Source organism: Toxotes jaculatrix, chromosome 21, assembly GCF_017976425.1.
Source record: "Toxotes jaculatrix isolate fToxJac2 chromosome 21, fToxJac2.pri, whole genome shotgun sequence".
In the NCBI taxonomy this organism is placed as follows: domain Eukaryota; kingdom Metazoa; phylum Chordata; class Actinopteri; family Toxotidae; genus Toxotes; species Toxotes jaculatrix.
In genome coordinates, this window is record NC_054414.1 from 4,775,070 (window position 1) to 4,801,800 (window position 26,731).

General features: G+C 42.1%; 2 protein-coding genes across 2 annotated transcripts; one reads left to right on the top strand and one right to left on the bottom strand.

Annotated features, from left to right (window-relative positions):
* The first annotated feature begins 67 nt into the window (after window positions 1-67).
* On the top strand, window positions 68-19,190 carry uts2r2 (urotensin-2 receptor 2). The gene is made up of 9 exons (XM_041067109.1): window positions 68-287; window positions 1,326-1,552; window positions 3,288-3,363; window positions 3,499-3,541; window positions 4,774-4,838; window positions 5,496-5,552; window positions 5,951-6,104; window positions 8,674-8,797; window positions 18,003-19,190. Exons 1-9 carry the CDS (start codon window positions 220-222, stop codon window positions 18,137-18,139), a joined length of 951 nt encoding a protein of 316 aa, XP_040923043.1. The 5' UTR covers window positions 68-219; the 3' UTR covers window positions 18,140-19,190.
* Window positions 19,191-25,156: 5,966 nt separating this feature from the next.
* On the bottom strand, window positions 25,157-26,248 carry LOC121175399 (urotensin-2 receptor). Its single transcript, XM_041029162.1, has one exon. The coding sequence runs from the start codon at window positions 26,246-26,248 to the stop codon at window positions 25,157-25,159; it is 1,092 nt and encodes a 363-aa protein (XP_040885096.1).
* Between the last annotated feature and the right edge of the window lie 483 nt (window positions 26,249-26,731).

The window sequence follows — 26,731 nt, forward strand, 5'->3', positions numbered from 1 at the left end:
ACGTTGTAGTCAAATTCAGTTGGTCCAATGAAAACGCTGCTTTCTTTTCCGGAGAGCCAATGGGCGGGCCGTTAGTCATCCACCCGGAAGTGTAGGGACTCAGGTGACGGTACAAGCTGTTGGCGGGGCTGGGTGGACGGTATGGTTTAGTTAACGCAACATCTGTTGTTATAGTATTATTGTTGTCTAAATGCTGCGCAGCAGAAGGTCTGAGTCAAAATGGCGCAGGTACGAATGAGAAACCCGAAGGGTGCGAATGCCACTGAGATAGAGAAGAAAATTAAAAGGTAAGTATGAATGAAACGGTGCTTGTGTCGTGTGTGTGTGAACTCGGTGAAAGGGGAGTGTGTGTCCGTCAGGTTAGTGTCAGCATGCAGGGTGAGGTGGACTCACCCTGCCACCTAGCTAAAAAGGAGCTAGCTAAAGATCACAACAGTACTGTCAAACTGCTACTGTAGTTATAGATGTAAATGTAGTCTTTACAGAGAATACGAATATGCTCATGCTTAATTTGTGTTTCTGGTTTACTATATTGTAATTATGACTTTGAGCTGATGGTGTACCCATCTTTCATTTTCCACTCTGGCCTGTGTTGGGGAGGACAAGTAATGGTTAGAAAAAAAAAATATGATTGTCAGTAAATTTTGAAACAAATGAATGAATACATATGGTTATTAATAAATGAAGAGTCATATAAATGAATTCTGAAATAAATGAAAGAATAAATGTATAAGTAAATGCTAAAAAAAGATACTTGCATAAGTAAATGAATCAGAAAATGTTTTGTAATCAGTCAGGAGATAAATAGGTAAATGTCCTCAGTTCATGTCTACATTTCTTTTCTCTTACATTGATTTCCACATTTCTACATTTACTTATTTCTGCTTTTATTTATTTCTGTATTTCTACATTTCTTCATCTGTATTTCAGTGTCTGTGTGCTAATGGGGTTGGTGGTACCTCTAACATCACTCTATTGCTTTAATGAGTTAATAGATTATTCAGATAAATCTGTAATGAAAATAATAGCTGGAGTAAAGTGATGATTTCACATCACAGGGTTAAGGTGGTTACACAGCTCAAAATGTTGTCCTTTCTACTCTATTTTCAGATTACAAAATAACTTTCTGATCCCTAAACTTTGATCTTAGTCAAACTGAAAATTAAGCGCATTTGGTTTTGTTATTTTTGCTAAAGTTATACCAGACAGCGGGATGTTCTGTTTGGCAGAATGAAGACAATGTAGTGCTTATTAAACACACTCAGCAGTACTATAGTCAGTCAAAATTGAATTGATCATCTTGACCTTTTTTCTGTCTTGGTCAGAGGTAACGCTCTGAGGCAGGGATCTGCGTGGAGGGGGTATCGAGGACTTGTGGCCTTGCTGCTGGTCGCTCTGTCTGTGTGCGGGGCGGCTCTGTGGTTGTACGTGATCTCTCTTGACAGTGACATCGCAGAAACACTGGTCAGGCAGGGCGAACTGGTCTCTCCTCAGCCCAGAGTCTATACCGTCCAGTGCTCTGATGACTACGAGAACTACAAGCGCTATCCAGGTGAGGCTGTGGCCCTTACACTGTACTGTGTCAGGCAATCAGCTGCTGTGTAAACATGAAACAACTTGTCAGTCCAGTGGAAGAATTCTGGTGTTATATGCTGTTTTTTTCTATTGTTAGTATAAAAACACAGGTGTTAAATAATTTATTTTTTCAAATAATATTTTGAAAACTACACTCAATGTCTTTGGTCTGGAACAGTGTCATGGTGAAACAGCACAGAAGCCACTAGATGGCAATGTAGCACAAGCCAACTTTATCATAATATCACGTGAACTGTAGGAGTACATATTTGTCCCCTGATTTAATGGATGCAAACAACAGAACAGTGTGTTAAAGCAAATAGTTACCAGGTTGCGCCCTTGAAATACATGGGTAAAAAGCCAAAATATCTCAAACACACCACAGATACTGAAGAGAGAGATACCATATAAAGTCAGAGCCTGTGGTCGAGTGTTGACGAGTTTAATGATATGAAGGAAGAAGTTGCTTTCTGCTCTCTCTCTTTTTTTTTTTTTTACTGTAAAACCCGTCATAAGTAAGTGTGAGGGATGCTCCCTCTGCTTCTCTTCTAGTGAATCCCCAAATAAATTCTCATCAGTTTCATCATTGATCACAGAGTATGGGGAATTGAGCTGCTTGTTTTATAATATCTGAAGCATGGAATGTGGAGGTTCAGCTGGGACTCTCATTTAATTCCCATTTGCTCACATTTATTTGTTCATTTATTCATCTTTGCAGTTGACAAGGATGAAAGTCGAAAATATAAGGAGGAAGACAGCTGGTGTGATTATTGCTATGATTGTGTGTCTTTTCCCCACACCACAAGAGGAAATATTTAATTTTACAGCTTGATTTGACAAGAGAAGAATCTCTGACATGAAGTGGTCTCTATCACGCGGTGTCACAGCTGCTTTGTGCAGAGATGATGCTTCATGGGAAAGTCTTAAAAATGATTTTAAGACTTGTGTGTACATTTAGGTCTTCAGGAAGTCCAGAACCAGAGAGTATTTATTATGAAATTTTATTTATTGACTATCAAAATAGTTTCTAAATAATTTCCTTTCGTTCAGCAAACTGTTACAGCTCTGTGGCTGAGTTAAGGTGAGCAGGTAGGCCGTGCTCCGATAGCTGATGGATGACAGAGGCAGACTTCCAGTTGGCCAATAATATTGGCAGTTAACTCATTCCAATTCGTTTAAAATAGGAGAAATCGTAAATAAATAATGGAATATTCTACTCAAAGAAGAATATTTCCCAGTGCATCTGTCCTTCATCTTACTGGAATCAAGGGATTCTTGATTCTCTAAAACTCCAAACACACTTATTTTAATGCAGACATTTCCAAATGTACTGGATAAAGCTGTCCACTTCATCTCCTGTGAAATTTGAAAGAGTTTTGAGCCTGCACTTGGCAGAGAGACGAGTACAAATTGGAAATTTGTCTTATTAAAGATGTGGGCTGCTTGGAATTCAAACTGCGCATCTCCAGTGTCTAAATAAAACACAGTGGGAGGCTCAAGCTATGAGCAATAAATTATAATTGTCAAGAAGTTGGAGGGAAGCCCTGAGTTTTGTGGCATTAATGAACAGAACTCCTATAAACTCCTTACTTTGCACTTTGTTTCTCTGCTATCCACTGTCTCTCTCTGCCATGGGGCCCTCCAAAAACAGGGGATACTGCATGAAGATGATTGTTTTTTCAAATTCTCTCCTGCTAATGTCTCTCCCCCAGGATGCACCCCTCAGAGGTGTGGCCGTGCAGTCACAGACAATGTGGTAACGAGGGAGGAGGCTCAGATCCTCAGGAGGTAAACACTGCCATACAGAGTGCAATGTGTCTCATGTCCTTCTCTCTTTCTTCCCCCGTTTGTTTTTCCTTTCACTGTCTCCTATCTCTGTAGTACAGGTGAATAATTTAAATGCTCTCTGTCTCTGACACACAGGCTGGCTGAGAGGGGGCTGGCACTGGCTGGTTCAGAGGGAGGAGTGAGTATATCTCCAAATTAAATTGTTGGGATAGTATGAAAGTGAAGCAGGGTTTAATACACACCTGATTAGGGGTTTCTCAACTAAACTGTTTTCACTTAATCAGAAGCTGTTCCCCTCAACTTGTCTTTTCTCGTGTATTTCTCATGTATATCTTTGTGGGTCATTTGCATTAATAATCTTTATTTTTTGGGATCATAATTACATTTTTGTTTTGTAGTTCCTTCTGTGGTGTATTCAAGAACACCTCGACAAACTCGAATTGACTTAAAAAAACGATTCCTATTTATTATCTTCTTGAAATTTCAACAGAAGGTCTCATTAACCTGGGAAATAAACCTGTTTGCTTACATCTGGTTTGGAGGGTAAATCATTTCCTGAAACAGCCGGGCACTGAAGTTTTTAGAAAACATTACTCATACTAGAGTAAATACTACATTTGCTGGGGACTATTTTAAGATGTGGATTAATACACAGTTCAGTATTTTCTGCAGCAGACTGATGTTTGTGGGACTGAATGTTCATAATAATGAACCATGTACATCAGTTTTTGGAACCACAAACGATTTGTTGTAATAGGATCATTGTTGTCCATTGTTGGATATGGTCTTTTCAAACACAGGTTTGTTGTCTGTACACAGTTTGTTGTTAATCAGCTAAAACATACAGTATAAATAAATCTTACCACCAGTACCAGCCTAGAAAACCCATATTTGTCCTGATATTATTCAGACTCCTTGCTGTAATTGTCCTCTCTTGGCACTAGAGGGCAGGCTGGTACAAAAAGCAGAGTGCGGACATGATGATCCGTTCTGGCAGATAAAATGTAGAGTCATATTCTTGTCTGAAAAAGTCTGAATGTCCCCGGTGCGCCCTACACCCCTCTCCCCCCTCCTCCTCCATCCATAGCAGGCCTGGTCTTCAGCCAATAAAGAAACTGTTTATGGAGTGTTAAGATACTTAAGTGAAGGGAGTGGAAGCAACAGGGGGACTTCTGAGAAAATGACTTCTTTTCTGGCTTGAGAAAAACAGAGCAGTGTCCCACAGGAGTTGACAAGCAATAACAAGTAAAGGGCAGAGTGAGAACACCATGAGAAGGCCACAGGGGGAAACAGGGCTGAACCTTGAAACAATGACTGTGCCATGCAGTGGTGTGCATCAGCAGCCAGCATTTATTTGCCCAACTGATTTGTCATTTGCACTAATTCCTGTTTTTCCACTAACCCCTGCAGGCTTCCATACTGGACCTGCACTCTGGTGCTCTGTCAATGGGAAAACAGTTTGTCAACATATACAGGTGGGAAAATACATCTTGTCTTTATTTGGTTTCTCTGTGTCTGCACTATTGCGTCTGCAGGAATGATGTCCTGCACAGTATGTACCATTCGCAGAAATTTACTGTCCAAAATGTGGCATCAATCTTACTGATGCCGGTCCTTGTGAGTTGTCTTCTCCAGGTCCATTGACCCATGCGACCCTCATTTATCACTGCCAGTAGAACCCGATTTTCTTTGGTTCATCGGCTCCTCGCCGTCCTTCTCCATCTCTTATACCTCCTCCCTTCATTTATTTCTCCCCCATTTCGCTCCTGTCGCTCTCCCGTCCCATTGGGCAGGTGGCTGAGATGGGATCCTCAGGGACCATCTGGCTGATTTTAATCAGGAAGCAACGATGATGGCACTCCCACCTCACTTCCCACCCTTCATCCCCCACTGGGGACTTCCTCGTGTGAGGCAGTCAGACGTTTACTATCTGCTGTGTCCGGATGGCTGGGTGGCACACCCGCCTGAGCGATGCTGCGAAACGTTAATTTATGCTAACAGATCGGATCTCCTCTGCTCTCTCTTTCCCCCTCTCTGCTGTGTCTGTGCTCATGTTTGTGTGTGTCTGCTCATGTGTCTCTGATTGGCTTTGTCTGGATGTGGAACTGTCTGTCTGTGGGATGTGGCTGCAGGTATTTTGGGGATCAGATCGGGGATGTGTTCACACAGGAGGATTTCCAGCTTTACAGGTGACTAAGGAACCTTAATTAAAAATCAGCCATGCATTTGTTGCACACTTTTAGAGTTTTGTACCAAAGTGAGATACCTGACATTCTTTGAACTAGTGACAAACACTCAAATGATGGTACTTTGTACACCGTAAAAGCAAACATAGTTCCATACTATAATACCCTTTGCGTTTCTCACAGTCATCACAGCCTTTTGGGAAGTCCTAAAGTGTTAGTATAGATATCAGTCCTCGTAAACCCTTAACTGCTGGACTCCAGTTTGGATGTTCTTGTGACGAGTGTAGCTTTGACAGCACTTCACCAACGTTGCTCAGTGTATCACAGTCATAAATCATCCTTCCTAAAGCCATTAAGTCATATCAATTCAACCTGTCGTGTGTGTGTTTTTCACCATTAAGAGACGTACGTGGGCGAATCCAGGCAGTTATTGCTGAGACGTTTGGTTTGGACCCGACCCTGATGTACCTCACCAAGCCCACCTTCTTCTCCAGAATCAACAGCACAGCAGCCAGGACCCAACACGATGAGTACTGGCACCCACACATAGACAAGGTAACTGACAAAAACAGAGCAGAGACTCGTTCTACCTAGTTACATACGGAGGCCTTTCACTTGCTGCCAGTGGGACCCCAAACCAGACTGACAATAGAGAATGGATGGATGCATTTTCATCATCTTATCTCGAAATGAATTGTAGATGATTTGCCGAAATACTGATGTCTGGAAAATAGGAATTACAGTTAGTTGAGCAAATTAAAGCCATGGATACTCTCTCTGAAAACATCCATATAAACCCCTCTGAAAATCCCCTTTGGTTTTCACATTCACTTTAACCATCAGTTCAGATATTGAGCTGCTTCAAGTTTTAGACCTTGCTGAACCAAAAATTAGTTACATCATTTCTCAAAATATGTGATATTCTCCCTAAAGGCAGCTTTTTAATTTCCTATAGCCCATGTCTCTGTTCTGTTATGGAAATGGTTCACGTTATACAGCATTCATTCTTCATAAATATTCATGGAGTACAGCTTCTCTGTCACTGCTTTAATCTTAGTCTTTCACTTTTCACTCTGTTAATTGACATGAGACGTTACAGTTGCTCTGGGACTGAGAGGAGACCTTGAGGCAAGTTTTAAACAAACGTCTGGGGAGAACAAGTTTCAATGCGTTACAGCTTATTTAGTTAAAAAAAGTAATATGATGATGGGTAACTCCTGACGTTGTTCAGCGTTTTACCTTATTTTCTCAACAGATGGCTGATAAAAGAACAGATCACTGCAATTTAGTGTAATGCAGCTGACATCCCTGCATGTTGCTGTTGGAAAGATTTTTAAACTACAGGCCTGGAGGTGTTATTTATTGACATCACTCATAAAACAAGTCTAAATATTGATCTGTACTGCTCTCTTGCTAAATGAGAGAAAGGAGAAAGGATGGATGAAACGAGACAAACAGTATATGTTTGCTTTGCTTGTGGTATTTCTTGGAACATAGGTTATTTGCTGTTGCTTCATCCTTTGCGTTCATTGCATCTCATCGGGGTTTTGCTTCCATATTAATATTTGTCACCTCGTCCTCTGCTACTGGCCCCCGACAGCTAGAAAAATTTTTATCTAAAAGGACCCACTTCTCTTCCCCATCTGTTTCTGCCGCCATTTTGAGGCTAATTGGCTAACCCAACCCTCATTTAAATGTAAATGGCCTCTGGCGTCTTTGGTGGCGAATTTTCTCCCCATCTATCATGTTGCTGATACGGTGTCATGGCACCAGTTTTAGCGTGACAGCATGAAAAGTGTGTTTTATCTCATTCGTCGCAGGGATAAACTCGCCTTCCTAATGAAACCGAATGCAGAAACTAATGCCAAAGTGTTTTCACTTATGACTTTAGCTTGTCTTGCTGCTGATGTAAAGATGTACATCATCTTGCTGACATGGTTATCATCACTGTAATAACATAAACAGGTCATCAAACCTGTTTGATTAACACCTGATTCGATTCGCACCTGAAGTTTTTGATGGCACATTTAAGGGTTGATTCATCCAAACTACAAAAAAAGATTTGCTTTTGGTGGGTCCGATCTAGTAAGAGCACTCAAAATTACCGTTTGGGGCACCCCTGGTTCCTTGTCAACGTACTCTTTGATGTTTCATGAAAGCTGCACACTGTTTGAGCTCAGTGGGTCTCATGGATCTGAGCTTCTCTTATTAGCTCTGTTGTAACTTGCGCAGCATAAACAGCCCACAGCATAGTTCAGTTTGCATGAATGGATTTAGCTATTTCTTAAGAAGGGGCTCCAGTCTGCAGCTCTACCTTCTGACTATAATCCATTTAGTTTTATTAATAGTTGCACCACTGTAACTTGCAAATATTCAAATGAAAAAAAAACTTGCCTATATTTAATCAGGTCCAAAGGTCTGGTAAGGACAGCGAGAGAGGCAGTGGCAGTCATGTGGCTGAGGTACTGCGATGTGTTATAGGCTGTGTTCTGTTCTTTGTGTAGTCAGACAGTTAGTGCAGCACAATGACCACGTGAAGCAAGACTAAAATCTTGACAAGCTGTGTGAAGTGACCACGATGGAGGACGGGAAAAGCTTTTTGGAGCTTTTGAAATTGGGGTGGATGAGATTTCACAGTTAACTTTGGGGAACAAAAAGAAAAAAAAAAAAAACAGACTGCAAGTCAACCTGATTCAGCAGCACAGCACACAGTTTTACAGGAGCCACAGGAGTTAAACAGGAAGTCCAGCAGTTTAGTATTTTACATTCAAAAAGCAGAGCAGCTGAGATTAAAATGCCCTGACTTTTAATCCCTGGTAAGGGTCAAGCTCCAAAAGCTCTTGAATCTACTCTTCCCATAATGCAACTCAACAATGTCTCTTCAATCGACCCAACCTGACTTGTATCCAACGTGAAACTCACGGTGGTTTTAAGTGAAATGTGTTAACAAATACTGTGGATTGCCAACATTCGGTACGCATATTCATGTTCCCCTCCTTATGAATTATGATAAATCACAGTGAACATCATAGCCTGAAATCCTGTTTAACAGTGTACTGTGGCTGTCTGGTTGAATTAACATCAGGGCAGTGAAGAGTGTCTTCCTCTCTCACTTCTCTCACAGGTAACTTACGGCTCTTTTGACTACACTTCTCTCCTTTACCTGTCTGACTACGGCTCGGACTTCACTGGGGGAAGATTCGTCTTCATGGACCAAAATGGAAACCGGACAGTGGAACCACGGGCAGGTAACTACAGGCCATTAAAAGACTGAAGCTGCCCAAAGTAGTGCCAGGCTCAATGAAAGAAAGCAAGAATGCCATGAGGGGGCTGGCCCATGACGCTCATCTGTCTCTCCCCTGACAGATGTGGTGGCAGTGGACCTTCTGTGATTGGTCGCACCAGATAGTCAGGTAGTGAGACACAGAGCGAGGTTTAAAAGAGAACACGTGGTAACCCCTGGCTTTATCTGTATAAGCCTGTTAAACTACACTTAATGCAAGTGGTGCAGGACAGATAGAGGATTTCATTATTACAGCTGTGATTAAAGTATAATTGCTGTACTCAGCAACAGTAGGACACGTGGAGGTTTAGCACTCTGAAATGTGTGGCAAAGGGGGAGTAATTCTCTGTAAGTGGGTAATCAGCAGCACAGACGGCTGCACAGTGAAGGTGCAGGGGATTAGGCTTTACCTTGCTTATAGTACCTGGGGGTGTTAGACATAACAACATCTTGATTGCTTAGGAAATATCAGTTGCTTCTGTCTGTTAATACAGACGGAAAATACAGAAAAGAAAATACAGGGAAAGCTGTGAGTGAAGTGATATGTTGAAGTATGCCTGTGCATAATGCAAGATGACCTCAGCTCCACCTGACCGGTTCTCTGCTGAGGTACTGGAATCATCAGTGAGTCCAAAATGACAGAAGAGACACACAAGTTAACAAAGAACAGGCAGACAGCGGGCTGTGCAAAAACCGCATGGCAAAACAGCCTGTGCTGGGTTTCAGGGACAGTTTCCCCTAGCATCATGGGCAAATGGGAGGCATTTAAAAACAGGGGAATTGGATCAGTTCTCTGGGGAGCCTGTGGAAAATAAGGAAAGTTTCCAAGCTGGTCACTTTAAAAGAATGTGCTAGAAAGAGCTTGCAAACTTGTTTCATACCTCCGTCGAATTGGACGGTGAATTTTCAACTCTTTTGCTCTAGTTTTACTCTGCCGTTTTGACTGTGCACTCCATCTCAACTTCTTCAACTTTTCAACTTTATTATCCCCAAAGCAAAATTTGTCTTGTAGCCAGCTGAAATACAGAACGTGCACACCTTTCCAGTCTTTCTGAGCTCAAAAACTGAGCTTCTGAAGGGTCATGAAAGCCCCCTGCTTCACTTAAAGTCAAAGTAAAGTTGTAGAATTGATAGAATAGAAATGAGGGTCTAGGTGGGAACATTGTGTGTAAGTCAAGTCATGTTATTTATTTACTGTAGCTTGTAATCCTAAATTACTATCAGTGGGTTTTGATCTTTACAATATATAATAACTTTTGATTTTTTTAATTCAATGTCAACTTTAAGAAAGCACAGAAAATGGAACAACTACTACTACTACTGTAGAGGACAATGGTGGAAAAGCTGATTTTGTGCATTCTTTGTATTCCTGACTTTATTTACAGTATCAGAACTCTCTGGTTGTACTGGCATAAGAATTAGAGTGGAATAAAATATGAGACAGGAGGAGATTACCAGGTTAGAAAATGAATATAGTGATGGTTTGTAGCATCCTAGTTATTAGGATTAGTTAGTAGGATTATGTGCCGTTCTTCATTCTTTACTTCATTCTTTTGTGGAGCAGCGTATACCTCGACAGAGGATAGTTATAGAAAACACGACTTGCTGCTGATTGTCAACAGACCAGATTTACATGTCAAAGCTGAGCAGAAGGTCTGTACAGACTTAATTCATCTCTTCAAGCAGATCTGCTGATCAGGGCGACTCCGCTGAAGTAAAATGATTTTCCTCCAAAATTTCACAGCTCTAAATGCTGGTGTGACCTGGACTTTAAAGAGTTTGAGGCAAAGCTTAACATGCACGAAAGTCAGCATCCCTCTTGGATCATATTTCCTCGCTTTGCTCCGTGCGTGGCCTCTGTAAATTGTCTCTCTCTATCATATGTGACTGCAAACTGTTCTGTGTTCTCTGTTCACCTTGTCCCTTCTTTTACTTTCTCCTCCACTGCTCTTCCCTCCTTTCCTTTATCTCGCCCCATTGTCCATCACCCCCCCACCCCTCCTCCTTCTTGACTCCATTCCACCTAACTCCCCATTCACTAGTCAGACACGAGCCCCTTACCCGCCTTCACTGATCTACAGTGAAGCATTCTGGGCTGCTGACAGTGTCCTACGATAGAGTGGTGAGGGACGTTTAGTGAAGGACATATGGTAATAAAGAGTGACTGCGGCTTGCCTGCCAGCTCATCTCCTGTGACAGGTTTTTGTGAATAGTGCAGCCATCTTGCATCAGTGAATTGAGAATAACCTCCAGAGAATAAGGAGGACGATGACTGCCTGATCTCATATCCAATGAAACAGGCAGGGTGAAGAAAACGAGGAAGAGGAGGAAGGGATGGGACAAGAGAGAAGTAGGACAAGTTCCGTCTCTCTCTGAAGTCCTCCTTGATAGATTTCTAATTCTCAGTGGAGCTGCAGCATGCTCCAGAATTTAAATATTATGGACCTGTCAGAGCCACTAGTTCAACCCGACCACTGTGATTACACCTGTCACTGGGAGTATTTAGAGAAGTGCATCAGATCGGATACACAGCAAAAAGTCATGCATAATCCATCAATAGCCAGGATCATTTCTTTTTCTCTGCCAAAACACGCCCCTCTTTGGGTGGCATGCTGGGCAGCTGACTGACAGGTTTTGACTTGGTGAGAGTCTGATCCTCAAATCTGGACGGATGATTAGATCGCAGAGATAATCATGGCTCTTTGTGGCAACAGCGACGAATAAGGTGTAATTATAACACCAGGAAGACAATCAGGACTTGGCTGTCAGAGAGAGAGCAAATGTCAAGAATGGAATGACAGTGAGCACCGAGGGGGCCGGAGGTGGAAGTGTTGTTCATGCTGCAGAGGAAGTAAGGAGGAGGAAGTAAAGAGTGCGGGATTAGGAGAGAGTGAGAGGGATGACAGATGGATTTGTTGCATGTGAAAGCGTCCCCTCCACGGCAAGGGGAGAGGCAGTATGGAGGGTGGGCCAAGCCAAAAAATGGCTGGGAGATAGATAAGATGTAGATATGCGATAGAGAGATAGGATGGTTGGTCAGGAGTGGCAGATACAAACAGACCAACGGAAGGACAGAGAGTGAACGAAGCTCGTCTGCCAGTCAGAGGAGCCAGCAGGGGCTAACCAGCCAGCTGAGACAACCAGGGGGGAATTAGATAACCTCAGCGAGGCTGCTGCCTTAAAACCAATAGCTTGACCTTGGTGGCTGAGCATCTGCAAACAAACAGATTCCTGCGATTGAGTCCTGTTTGAAAGCTGCTGTATGTGTATGTTGTTATAATTAGAGTAGCTAATAAGTATTATTTTTTGTTATCTCCACTCGATTAGGTCTGGGTGGGAAAAGTGTGCAGTGGGAAACAGCTGGAAATTGGAATTGTAAGAACTCATTTTCCATCTGTGATCTGTCGAAAATGTTGAAGCTGCTCTTTAATTCAACATCGGGCCACGTTCTCTACCTTTAACTTTCATCTCAGTGCCCCCAGAGACACCTTACACCCTGTGTGATTCATCCTTCACTAATTAATTATGAGGCTGTGAGAGTAATCGATACATTGATTGGACAGTGTGTTGGATGTGTTGTGCGGCTCGTATCTGTGCTGGCGTTGTTTATGGGCATTTTGCTCCAGCAGCAAACCTCGGTATCGGCAGCAAATGAGTCACGCACCGTTTAACACCTTGTTAGCATTGCACACTCATCCCAGCGTTGTCTCTGAAGTTAAAGACCTCATTAAGTGCATATCCGTGATGTGTTGCTGTTTATTAAAAGCAAAAGTAGACTGGGGGCATGACCTGGAGAGCAGGACGGTGTTAAACCAATGACAAGCAGTTTCTCAATGATAGCAACTAAGTAAACAGCAAACAAACCCAGAAGCTAACAATGATTTCTACTTTAAGGTGAAAGAAAAGGCATTTTTCTAACAATGCTTTGAAACAACTGTGATTATGTGCTCAAACAGACGCTGTAGTGTGTCTGAGATCACATCAGTCAACCACTGTTTCGAGTGCTCTGACATATTTTTCATCAACTTCCTGTTGATAACATTAGAATTTCAGTAGGTAACATTCCTGCCCACGGCAGCTCTTTTCCTGTTAAGCTGTGGGTGCTCTCCAGCTCTTCTTCTGTGCACTGTAAACAAAACTGATAATGTAACAAAAATTAGGTGGAAAAAACACTATAAAACAAAACAACCTATTATAAAAAAAAACTTCTTGGACACAGGTGAGCACTTTTTGGTAACAACAGCTAACTAGTTGAATATTTCCAGTTAAGATAACCAGCAAAATGTGTCCTCCAAGTGTATATTGTGTAATATTACCTTCACCTCACATCATGTACTCTGGGTTACTCATTAAAGTCATCTATCATGTACCGTTCATTCCATATTACTCCCTGGTGGCAGTGATTGGTTACCAATGTCATTACATTGCTTTTCCATTACATTCCAGAATTGGCTAATACATCTTGTCCTACCTCGTCAAATCTAAATGACTCAATCATCTCTCCGGTCCACTTTGTGTTTGGTGATAAGGTGAACCAATACCATAGCAGACAGTTAAAAGAGAGACATTTCTATTTCATTTGTTGCAGCTTGTGTGTTAAGGACTTGTAACTCACAGTTATGTTTATGATGTTTTAAACACCAGGGGATAGTGAGAGTTCTTAAATGCCTCCTGACATGTTGTATACAGCAACACTGAGAAGAATCAGCTGCATTTGAACAGTGAATGAAACAAAATTTCTCTGGTGTTGCTTGCTCCTCTCTCCTATCCATGCATGTGAAGATAGACGGCAGCAACGGCCACGCCTGTTTACCCCAATTTATGCGTTAATGACAATATCATGGAGTTTTTTGTTTTAAAAACCAATCGATCACACCCGTGATTTTCACCCCTTAAAAGGTTCCAGCTATTTCGAGCATCTCAGAGGTGTTTTCGTTCTCGCCTTAGCTCGATTCATTAAGTACCCACAGATGAGACACCACGTCAGTGCACAGCAGGCCAGAGGCTTAACTCAGTTAAACCCCCCCCTTCCCTCCCCCCAGCTGATGGGAAGCTAAAAGATATGAAACTCTCCAGAGGTGTTGTGGTCTTAATTTCTAATAGACTGCTGGACCTCTGGACGGCTAATGGATGTCTAAATGCTACAAGGCCAGGTGGGAAAAAAAAGATGTGAACTATACTTTTAGAGACTGTAATTAGGATTCAGTTTCTTAAAATAGTTACCTTAATCTTCTAGATTCAAACAGGACCTGTGTTATTATACCAGGAAGACTTCACAAGATGAACAACACTATTTATAAATCATGCCCCAGATGGAAAATAGAGACAGGGACCCTTATACACATGGTTTAGAAATGAAATAAAAATAATACTGGGAATCAGGGGTTGATTGACGTGCCATCAAGTCATGTCCTCCAAGAGGGACTGGTCCCCTCTGCCTTTTTCTAAGAGGCAGAGTTTATTAAAACTGTTTGGTTCCTGGAAACAAATATATTGCAGTGACTCAGGGGAACACAGAGTATGTTTCCACTTCTTTTTGGCTCCCAAAAATAGTTTCATATATGGCCTCCATTTATTTATTTGGATCCTCATTAGCCTCTACTGAGGTAAAATGATAGTAATACCACTAAAAACAGGGTAAAGAGTGACTGAGAAAATAAAATAAGATGAAATAAACATTTCTCACTGATAATCGTATAGTCTGATATTATGTATCAGAACATCCTGTTTGGAGAAGGGCTGGTGTTCTGTGCCATTAGGTATTTCTCTAAACTCTTTTAAGTTATTATTGTCAGTATATTTAAGGCAGTCATCGGTGTTAAAGCTGTTCCAGTTGAGTGTGATAGGCCTGCTGAAAGTCAGATGTTAAATAGTTTTCTTTAAAAAAGCACTGTATTTGCTTGCTCAGAGTGGTAGCAGACTGATTGTCCAGCTGTTTGTACAGCTAAATCTCTGCTGCATTTTTTTTGCAGAGGAATAACTTAAGCTTCTCTCCGTGATGAAGGAAAGACACTTGTTGTTTGTGCTGGTGTTAAAGATGTGACAGACAGGTCTAACTAAACAGCAGGCCATCAATTTCATGAGTTCATCTATTTTAATGATTTGACTAATTTGAATCTACCAGATTTAATGACACTGGTTTAGAATGTATCCGATAGTTCTGCATCTTGGATGTTTTGTGCAGTGTTAGGGACGCACAGACGATGCTGAAAAGTCATTGTGGGCTGTGGTGACATTTTCATTAAAATCTTCCACTTTTAGCCTCCTGTACGGAGCTGAGGTCATGACGTCTCTGTCCTCTGTTCCTCTAGCTTCATTAACTCGCTTCAGTCTCTCATTCAGCATTTCTTTCATCCGACTTGCTGAAAAAATGAAGTTTGTGACCTTCGCTACAGCATTTGCTATAATTTAACAAAGTTAAACAATGATTACTTCGTGAGCACAAAAAAAAATATTTTGCTATGTGTACTGAGGTCGTCGTATCGTGGTTACGTCCATAGTTGTATAATTCACCTCCTTAAGTAAATTTTTCTTTTTTTTTGGCTTTAAATTTCTGTTGTCAAAAAACTTCTTCAGTGTTCAGTGCCCTGTGTCCTGCTACAGACATGTCAGACCGAGCGGGACGTGATTGTGATCGAGAGAGAGCGATGAACACTCAAAGGTTAATTTGCTCCTGGTGAAAATCGTTGCTCTGACATGGTAGCAGATTGTGAGGACGTCGGTTTCTGCAGGGAGAGCGTGTTCACTCATCTGTATCTGCATAAAGTCACGAAACAAAAATAGCTGTTTCCGTGAAAACAGTGTCTTTTAATAAGCATTCCCCTAAACACCTCTCACAGAACATCTTCCTGAGCCTCGGCGCCAGTGGACAGATAACAGGAAACGACGGACAAAGAGAGATGCAACAAAGGTCCGCGGCCGGATTTGAACCGGAGACATTGTGGTTCACAGCCAGTGTCGGGGTTAAACCCCGAAGCCAAGTTTTGGACACCTCTGGAGCTGTCCTAAATATTAGATCATGTTTTTTTCTGGAGAAAAAGAGACATTATTTATAACTTATTATAATTTTATAACTTTAACACACACACATATATATATATGTGTGTGTGTGTGTGTGTGTTTTCTTTCTTTTACTTTTGGGCTCAGGGTTGAGGAGGTGAACAGGGGGCTGAATGAGGAGAAGCAGACCATGTACTTACACCATGTTGCTACAGTACTGTCCACTGAAAACTTTCAATATACTGTATATTTAAAATCTTTTCTATGCACTGTTCTGATAGTAGTAGATGATTGTGCTATCTAGACCTTCTACAGACTGCTTGTACTACGATAACTTACACAAATGTGGACACGAACATGTAGATAAATTAGACTCAGCTTTTTCAGCCCCTTGGGGAGGTGGTGGTGGTGGTGGTGGTGGGGGGGGTCATAAACCAACATGTGTAAATGTGTAAAGTCTGATCTGATCATCAGCATAGACTAACCTGTTCCTCTCTTCACTGAGACCTGCACACAGGTTTTCCACTCGTGTCCTATAAATGCCCTGGAAAGTGGCATTTTATGTTTGGAGAGTGTGAACCCTGTTGAATTCCTCAGTGAATCTCCCTCCATTGTGTAGCCACTAATCTGCTGTGCTGACTGTGCTGAGTCTGCCCGGTGCTCCACTGTAAACGCTGCAAACGTTTACAGTGACAAGTTCAAAGGATTATTTTCTTTGTGCGGTAATCTGAAGCTGCGTGTCTAATTTGAGCACTTGAAAATGCCCTCCTTTTTCAATGACATAACACAAGCGGACCACCACTTATTGTCTTGCTGCTCACACTGTTTTGTTTGTGCGTTAATTCTCTTTCTTCTTATTTTCCATTCTTCGGCTTTTCAGTGTAAATTCCATTGTTTAACTGCGAGCACTGATTTCCCCTGACGTTCTCAGCTAATGCCCTGCCAGGAGGATTTACCCTCCCACACACACACACACACACACTGATGAACACACAAACACAAGTCATCAGTATTCCTCGGAGGGAAAGTAGCAAACAAATCGGGGCACAATGATTCCATCCTTTTATTCACATTCACATAATGAGATAACTCCTTCAAAAGGAGAAGACACTGGAAGTTTTGTAACAAAACAAGAATCTGAAAACTTTTTAAATATAAACCTCTTAATTATGAGATACAACCGCAGACTAGCTATGTAAACATTAATGCAAAATGTCTATCTAAGACAGAGCAGGTTGTGCTTAGAAAGAACCAGACTGGCTGGTAAATTTGCAATAGCTCATTAGCTGGCCCAGCGAAGCAAAACCTCTGATAAATGAAGAGAATTTACCCATAGGCAACCTCACCAAACTCACACTGTGTGTCAGTCCATGAAGAAAACGGTTAAAAATATGTCCTATCAGTCAAAAGAATGCATTTCAGCGTCGGCTAAGTCACAATCCTGGAATAAGTCGAGCATGTCCTTACGGCCACTTTATCTCTCCGTGGTTCCAGTTTCTTTTTCTTTGTGTTCCAAATATCTTTTAGTTCCACAGGCAGCATCTGTGCAATGCGCAGGCTTTGAATGAAGAGTCCTATGTTTTGGAGAAGAAGCTTATTTACTGTCTTTCTAAGATTAAGACGAGAATATTATTCACGTCATGTCTGTGCATCAAGTACAGAGGATTGGAGTCAGGATGTGGTTCACCAAGCTTAGCATAAAGACTGGGAAAAGGAAAACTGTTGGCTTGGATGTGATTAAAGATCAGAAAAACTCTCAGCAGCACTTCTAAAGCCATTTAAGTAAAAACAATATATCTGGTTTGTTTGACCTGTACACAGATTCAAATGGAAATGTGCACAAGTACATGTTTAGCCTACTTTAATATGAAGGAAACAGCAGCTAGCAACAGCAATTTTCAAAGTCAAAATCTTTTTTTTTACATTTCTGTTTATGTTTGGGTAAAACAAACAATATACATGTTAATGTTGTGATATGCTATGCTACATTCCCTGCGTCCTGACTCCAGCTCTGTGCGTACCACAATCGTAGCACTGATATTGCTGATCTCATCTCAGTCTTAGAAAGAAAGTAAATAAGCATCCAACCCTAATTTTTTTTTAACTATTCCTTTAAACCAGTTCTTCTCTCCTCCTGCTTAAAAAGCTTCTCTCACTCCTTCCTCACCCAGGACGAGTCTCTTTCTTCTCCTCCGGCTCTGAAAACCTCCACCGCGTGGAGAAGGTGATGTGGGGGACACGCTACGCCATCACCGTGTCCTTCACCTGCGACCCTGCACACGCCATCTCCGACCCCTCTCTGCCCTGAGGCACCCATGGGCGACGGCGCTGCCCACCGGCTTGGACGAACCCTGTGACAGAGAAGGGGAACAGGAAGGAAGGACGAGTGGAAAAGATGAGGAAGGAAAAAGTGAGATTTTTATCTGGAGGTTTCACTGCTCACCTTGATAAACTGTAGCTACACGGTCAATGCCTGTAATCTTCTTTTATTTTCAGATATTGACTTTCTGCCCTCTTACTGATTGTGCTACAGAAAAAAAAGCCACGTTTTCATCCTCTCTTCTGTAGAGGTGGTTTCTTATTTGTTACTGTCCGTTGTGCTTTTATCCAATTTTCTACTTCAGTTGCTTTTTTTTTTATTTTTTTTTTTTATTGCACCTTCTTAATCGATAGCATTAGGCATGTTTGGGTTCCCCCGCAGGTTTCCACTATGTGCTCCTCTTGATCATTTTGGGGGGACGGCTGGAGCAGAAATTGCTCCTCGACTGAAAACAGTTTCAAAGAGCTAAAGTGGGATTGGGTGTTTTGTTTTTTTTTTCTGTGCGTCTCCATGTGTTTTTCATTTTAAGGATTGCGGTCGATTCCGTGAAGAAGAGATATAGATCTGGTGAATCACCTACTGAATCAACCTTTCATCACAAAATCCTCACTCATCCTCGCCCTCACCCCGCGACTCTGGAGGTGTTTTCTTCTAAGAAGAACCCTCTCCTTTTTCTAAGTGTGATTGCTCCTTCTCGTATGTTACTCCAGTGTGGTCAGTGAGAACGGTTTGAAATAAAATACTGAGGGAACCCGAGAAGCCTCGTCTCTCTGCCCCCGTTTTCAAAGTTACTGGTGTTTCGTCTATTTTCTCTGCAAAACTAAGACTCAGACTAATATTCAGTTTTTATTAAAATGCCAAATATCATTCTTGTGTATACCGTCATTGATCGCGGCTTGAGTCTTGTCTGCACTTCCCTTTGTGAGCCAGACTGTTGAGAAATTGCCTGATTGATCAAACACTATCATCTCTTCAAGAAATCGTTGTGCTTGCCTTTCTTGTTTTCCACACAACTTCACAGAATAAACAACTGTCTCCATTCTCATTTCTACTTTATAGATTCTGGAGTTTGAACCTTGAAAACATTATGGTGTGTATATAACCCCAAAACATTATTTCAGTCTTTACCTCATGGAAGAATTAAGTGTTGATGCTAGTTTCCTTGTAGAGTTGCTTTAAAAATCAGATTCTCAGGGAAGTTTCTTGTTGTGCAGCGTGGGATCATAAATGAAATGGTGTGATTTGTTAGAAGTTGGTAGCTGCTTGGTTCCAGTAATCACAGTCATCTGCTCACTCGTCTCACAAAACTGTTTACTCCAAGTAACTTAGAGCTCCACGTGTGATTAAGGGAAACTAATCTTTTCGTGATTCCAGTGATCTTTATTTACTTTGGCTCTTTACTGCGGGACATTGTTTGGGTACATCGTGTTTATGTAGCTCTACTATGAAAATTGGTTTAAAATTCCAGCTGCTATTTCCATATTAAGACCATACCAGTGGTTGTGCACGTTTCAGCCTATTTCCCCTGCTGCTATGTTTTAGAAATTATAATGTATTTTTGTATTGATTTGTTCCATTCACTTCAGTACAATATCAAAATCGTTTTGCAGCCTTTTGACACTTGTTTGAGTTGTATAATCTCTCACAGTGAACATCAAGTCTGCATTGATTTTTGTTATTAAGTATAAGCAGTACATATAAATTGTTTTGGCTGCTATACTAGAAATGCATTATACATGCTTTTTAGGAGCTAAGACTTGCAAACACACCAGTGGCAAACTTCCTGCTGTGCTTGTAACACAATTCCTACACTTACTTCCACTCAGGCTGAACAAAGCATTAAGAGTAGTGACGTCACATCCACTGCAAACCCACAGATAACCCGTGCCTACAGCAGAATATCGCTCCTCAGATACAGAGCAGAAATATGAGGCTGGTGGGTAATGTTCCTGTCAAAAGAGCTGCTAATCTTCCTTAATCTTCAAAGTAAATTCTCTGGTCACTGTAAAGACACAGACACACACACACCACTCTGTATGGCCTGTGTGACATATTGATCAGACAGGTTAAAGGATTCCTTAAAGGTCTAACCCTCACAGGACATCCTTTGCCATATTTGTTTTCCAGCTCTTTTTATTATGTTCACCCTTTAATCTCAGATCCAGACTTCAGTGTTAAAATCAGTTTATTTGTGGAATGTAAGGCACCGAGTGTTTGCTCAGCCCTGATGCTCATAGTTAGTTTGTTGTTTCCATTTTCACACATATGCAGCTCCAGAAACAGCAGTGATGGACTTTCTACTCAAAATACTTAGACATAGGCTGGCTTGTTATTTCTAGCAGGTGAGCTGGTTGAAAGCTTGGTCTCGAGATAAAATTGTTTAGTTGTAACAAGAACCTTAAATACTGTACGCACCTGATGCTCAGTGATTCGTTAAAAGAGAATAAAGATGACGTGGAAATAAAGAAACAGCTTTGTTCCTGTACTGCAGTGTAGAGCTAATTAGTCTTCAAATAAAAGTATGAAAAGGAAAAAACTTGTATTTCATCCTACCACAACCTCTTTTGGCTGTTCAATTCACTTTCAAACATTATGCTTTGACTTTTAACATATACAATCACAAACTCAAACATGTGGAGAAATCCAAAAGCCTGACAAACCTGCTGAGCCAAGTACTGGTTGATGCACCTGAGGACAATAAACTGTGGAGAGATCGGTGTCATTGGAATTTTCAATAGCAGGAAAATAGTCTGGAATGTACAGTGTGAAGGCAGCGTGCTTAGCTTGAACTTTTAAAGCGCAGCTAAAGTATAACCAATCCTTTGTTAGCCGTGAGCGATGAAAACAATTAGGGAATTCTTAAGGTAATCTGGACAAAAAAATTGAGTCAGGATAAAATGTCTCAGTTTCGAAAAACTTCTGCCACGATTAGAGCTGTGTAATTAATGGCACCGTGTGACTGATTAGCACCGTTATTATCATTGGCCTGTGCCAACTGGCCCCATTACATTTCAGTGTTCACAAGATCTAGTGAAGACTCTGACTCTGCTGACTCGACTAATCCGCATTTAATGAAACTCTTGGAACTGTCTGCCAATATAAGCCGTTCACACACACACAGCTGTTAGCCACTGGACCTGAGCTGTGGATGGCGGTTCAGTCCCACATATCTTGGGCAGTAAATGTAATATCTCACATGTAAATGTAATGCAACGTGTGACCTTGATCTCACCCAAAACGGTAAAGATACTGGATTTTAATAACACCAGAAGAAGTGACTCACTCTGTCAGTGTGTTCTGTCTTTTCAAAGTCACATCCTTGTAACTGTGAATATCATTTTCAAACACTTCAAAGTGTCTCCAAAGTGAATATATGAAGTTTAATTGAAAAAGCTGTTTTTATCTTCCAGTTCTCATATTCATTAAAGGGCACTACACCAGTTTTACAAGTTAGTATATCAGTCATAAGGATTAAAACTCAGTCCTTACAAACTACTGTTTGAGGTCTTCTGTGGCTCTGGAGGAGCCTGAAACAGCGTTAACATGACATTGGTCACGTAAATGAGTGATTCGATATGATTGGTCAGTGACTTCAGGGGCCAGGACTGAACAGCGTGTAAAGATACTTATGTTCCGAATTATTAAAGCTGCTACAATAATGATAATATTTACATATGAACAACTGATCTAAGGGCCATAACTAATGCCCACATTAGTGTAGTTTTGTAGAAACTTGCAGTTTCTTATTTCTGATTAATTAGAGGAGTAACTCCACCTTTTTAGGGAAATATCGTGTTTATTGTTACCTAATTTTAAATTAATGATCCATTGGCATTTAAATGTGGAGCTTCACTTAACGCCAATCACCATCTGATGCAAAGAGTGGTTTAATTACTGCGTTAGTTAAGATGATAACGTTTTTTTATACTGTATATTACTAATTACTTCATCTATCTAATTTCTCTGTGCCTCCCTCCAGCTCTGGGATGAACTGATAGCTGCTTGCTCAAGAGAGAAATCAACAAATCCCTCATAGGTTTCTCATGAAAGCTGAATTCATGCAGCCATAAGCTGACAATTCCCACCGACCAGATCGCATCTGAATTTGCATCGTGGGAATGCTGTGAAGATTTGTCAAACAGTGTGTGGAGAAGAGAGAAAAGGAAAGAAGTAGCTGCCATTTTTTTCCACATCTGTGCTGTGACAATGTTTGTCAAACACCAAGGGATTTGGCTGCAATCAATTTATGTATGAGTTTGTGACATTTGAAATGCAAACACACACAAAAGTCAAAGTGCACCAAAGTGTACAATCCCACCTGGGACATTAGTTTGAAAATGTCACAGCTGTAGATATTATTCAGCTCATAATTATAAGAAATCGGACATTTTTCTGTCTAAGTGTGTGTGTGAGGAACACAGCAGCCTTGTCCAGACATGAATACTATTACCATCCATCTCTCTCTCTCTCTCTCTGTGTACGCGCTGCTGGGTTTCATATCCCTGCCTGGTGAATGTAAAGAGGACAGAGACTCTATAGCAGATGGTTGTGTGAGCTGATAAGAAGTCAGATTAAAGTAAAAGAGCTTCCTTTCAGTGGTTGGAGCTATCTTAATTAAAGAGTTATGAACTCTCCATAAAACATGAGGCACATTTGTGCATCACTCATTAAGATACCTGCCTAAAGGAACATCCTGAACAGAAGGGACTGTCAAGTCCGTGTGGATGCCAAAAAAATAAAAATAAAAGAAAAATCATGTGATCAGTTACTGAATTGGGTGAATAGCATTTAAATGTAGAGGTAAAACAAAGCTCCAACTTTCCAAAGGTGTCATTCATCACCCTCATTCAGGTAAGTAGGCCACAGTTCAGTCTAGTAAACAGAGCATATAAAGCCTAGTTGGAAGCGCTCGGTCTGAGCTGTAGGTGTTTCTGGCACTGTGTTTACCTCTGTAAGGGAAGTGTGTTTGCCTCTGTGGGAGGATGTGTGCAAAATTCAGTGAAAGCGATTGGCCATGCAGGTGGAGTGTTTTTTTTTTTCCACCTCCTGCCAGAGAATGCCTTTGAGGTCCGGCTGAGGGCTCAAATCACAAAGCAAAGTGCCCGTCTGGCTTTCGCCACGGTGGCACTGCTACAGAAATAGATTATTTTGAGATGATGGGATGGTAAATAAAAAGTGAACTTCTAGTATAAGGACCCCAATGTCCAAGGCTCTATTACTAACTGAACAAAGTGCCCCAGGATCACAGGGCTCCAAGTTCACATCATGCTAGTTAGTTTTGATATATTGATTAATTTCATATTTGTTAGGACAGTTGAACATGGCATGGGCTTGTGTCTTGTAGAAGGGTGCTGTGTCAAAATGTAATTTTAAGAGCTTTATCATTTTAGTCTTTATTGTGCTTTCATGATGTCTATTCCTTTTTTTTGGGGGGGGGGGCATTTATGTCTTTGCAAGATGACAGGAAATGAGGGATGAGAGAGAGAGAGAGAGAGAGAGAGAGAGAGAGAGAGAGAGAGAGAGAGAGAGAGAGAGAAGGTCCTTGGTCAGACTTCAGCCAGGGACATTGTGGTTCATTGGTGCGTCCATTATGCATATTCCATAATAAATTTGTGATGATCAAAAATACTACATTTTAATCATTACACCAGCATGGGAGTAGGCCTATGTTTGCACTGGACTTATTGGAAACTTGGTGGTGGCAGGATATATATAAACACTGGCCCTCGTGCAAGAGCCTTTTCTGTATTCTTATCCTAAACCTCTGTTACCTTTTTCTGTGAGGTTTGCCTGTATGGCTGCTCTCACAACAGTAACACACTACTTAGTAACATGCTCTACCAAGTCCTACCTCCTCCGCCCATGGGCCCACCACCTGGGAGGAAGGTGCTGCCCAGAGTGGGGCTCAAACCCACGACCCCGAGAGATTGAGTGCTCTACCATCTGAGCTAACCAGGCGGTGCTTGCAAATCTTACTCAGCAAAAAATTAGAGTACAAGAAAACTGACCAGTGTCTCAAATGCTCTTAAAACCTCTGGTATGTGTCACTTAAGAACACTTCTGTTTATACAAGTGGTTCTTAGATGAGGTCCAGAGGGCGGTGAGGCAAAAATAAGATGTGGGCCCCGATCAGATTGTTTTTCTGCTGTCATTTAGTTTGTGATAATTTTATTAAATGCAATTTTCTTTTACAGATATTGTTTGTGTAATTGTATCACTAGTGGGAATATTAAAAATATTAAAATTTGGTTTGGATACACTCCGTCAAGAAAATCCAGGATCCACCTGAACATAGTCTTCACCATTTCAGTTTTAAACTGTGCTTTAGTGCTGTATATTACCAAAACTACTGCAATATAATTGCCATACAAACTGGGGCCATCTGCAGCTACTGAGTAGTTGCCTGCCTGAGTGGTAATCCAGCCTTGGCAGGTCAGCATATTTTTGACAGAGCCCCCCCAATACTTCTACAAAGTATTATTATATTACATGTTTACCCTTTGAATATACTACACTCCTTTATCTAAGCTGAGTTAGGTGCTGCAGTAAATTGCACCTTCTCAAATAAAACCGTAAAGTAATAGGTGACATCTTAACATCATACTCTGTAAATCACGTCTGCTTTTAACACAGATGGTTTAATGTGTGTAATTAGCACTGAGACCTTGTGTTTGACACAGCACTGCGGGATCAGTTCCTCTGCTGAGGGTGCGGAAATGAAGCAGCGCAGCAGAGAGAAGTGTCAGCACTAATGGGGCTCAAGGCGAAAACGGTCAGACGTTTCTACCGCACTAAAAACTGTTTTATTGTGACCAGAGAGCAGTGATGCTGGAAAATAATCCGCACTGATAAATGAACTGTGAGGAAAATACCAAGTCCCTGACTTTGGTCACCAGGGCGCATTTTTTACGCACGGACTGACACCGGCCTGTGCGTAACGGAGAGATTATCACCTACCCACTGCGGCTCTAACAGCTTTCTCTTCTCTTCCACGCCACACATAAGTCACTTCAGCGTCCCCATGACCAGCGTCTCGGAGTTGAACTCAAACTGATTGCTGGAGGATGCAGACTTCCCCGATGAGTAGAGGCTGGGTGGCCGCTGCTTAAACGAGGACGTGTACCTGTAGAAGCTCCTGTGCCTGTTCTTCAGGTATTCCCTGTAGTTCTTGGTGAGGAGCGTGTAGAGGAAAGGGTTGATGCAACTGTTGCTGTAAGTGAGGCTCGCCACCAGGTAGTTGATGCAGGTGTGTGTCTGCGAGGCCAGACTCAGCGGCTTGGCGTGGTACAGAGGCAGCAGCTGCCAGATCCAGAACGGCAGGAAACAAGCCCAGAAGACCAGCACGATGGTGAAGATCATTATCAGCACCTTCTGCTTAGGTGATCGCTTGCTGCCTTTGCTGATCACAGAGTTGCGCTGGGACTCTAAGTAAGTGCGGGCTAACTTGACGTACAGGTAACCGATAATGAGCCCCGGTGCCATGATGCTGGTGCCAAACAAGACGGTCACGTACACTTTGTAAGCCATGGGCGCCCAGGTGGGCGCGCACATCCTCTTCACACCCCCGTCCGGCGTGTTCTTAGTGGTCTGGGCGACCATTATCATCATGGGCACCGTGAGGAACAGAGAGAGCAGCCATACACCCCACGCCAGAGCTTTGCGGTAACTCTTGGAGCGTCTCACCGTGTCCAGCGGCTTGGTGACGGCAAGATAGCGCTCCGTGCACATGACAGTGAGGGTGAAGATGCTGGCGTGCATGGTGAGGAGGTCCAGGCTGAGCAGGATGCGGCAGCCCACATCCCCGAAGTACCAGTCCTTTAGGAAGTAGGTGGACACCACGAAGGGGATGGTGGAAAGGTAGAGCAGGTCCGCCAGAGCCAGGTTGATGATGGAGATGTACATGGAAGTGGCGAAGCGGATCGAGTGACACATCACCACCAGTGTGTACACATTCCCCGACACTCCGATTATATAGACAACGGAGAGAAGCGTCCCGAAAGTAGAGGTGATAACGAGTTCATGATCCACAGTCCCGGAGCCGCCGCCACCGCCGACCCGCGGCGGACCCGTGTTTAAATTGATAGACTTGTTATTCATCTCTCGCCCCGACGATCTCCTCTCCTGGTGTTTTTGTCTTGGCTCCGTGCTCCTGGACTCCGCTGGAGAAGTTTGGAAAGATGCGCACCGGCGCAGGTTGTGTCTTCCTTATCCTCCTCTCCTCCTCGCTGCCCGCTGCTCTTTGCTCCTGACGTCAGCGCCGTAACACTCACACTGGAGACCTTATATCAAAAATGTATAAGATGTTCAAACGTCTCATGGGTGCAACTGTAAACACTGTGCATCCCTTCAAATGGAGGAGAGACGGTTCGTGGCACAGTGTAGGAGAGAGGAGAGGAGAGGATGCTCTCCTCTGAGATGCAGGGATGAATGATTCAGATGTTTTATTAAAAGTTTGGCAACACTGACCATACACCTGATGCTGCAGCAGGACATAGTGTATTAAAATGAACCGAGGATGGGTTAGTTAAAACCACAAAGAGCGAATTTTACGCACAGACTTTTTTTTGCATTGATTATTAT

What these genes read in the sequence shown, in the direction of transcription:
- uts2r2 (XM_041067109.1), top strand. Translation starts at nt 220, where the DNA reads ATGGCGCAGGTACGAATGAGAAACCCGAAGGGTGCGAATGCCACTGAG. An exon ending in TGGCTGGTTCAGAGGGAGGA is followed by an intron (nt 3,542 to 4,773) that starts GTGAGTATATCT and finishes TAACCCCTGCAG; the next exon opens with GCTTCCATACTGGACCTGCA. An exon ending in GAGGATTTCCAGCTTTACAG is followed by an intron (nt 5,553 to 5,950) that starts GTGACTAAGGAA and finishes TTCACCATTAAG; the next exon opens with AGACGTACGTGGGCGAATCC.
- LOC121175399 (XM_041029162.1), bottom strand. Translation starts at nt 26,248, where the DNA reads ATGAATAACAAGTCTATCAATTTAAACACGGGTCCGCCGCGGGTCGGC.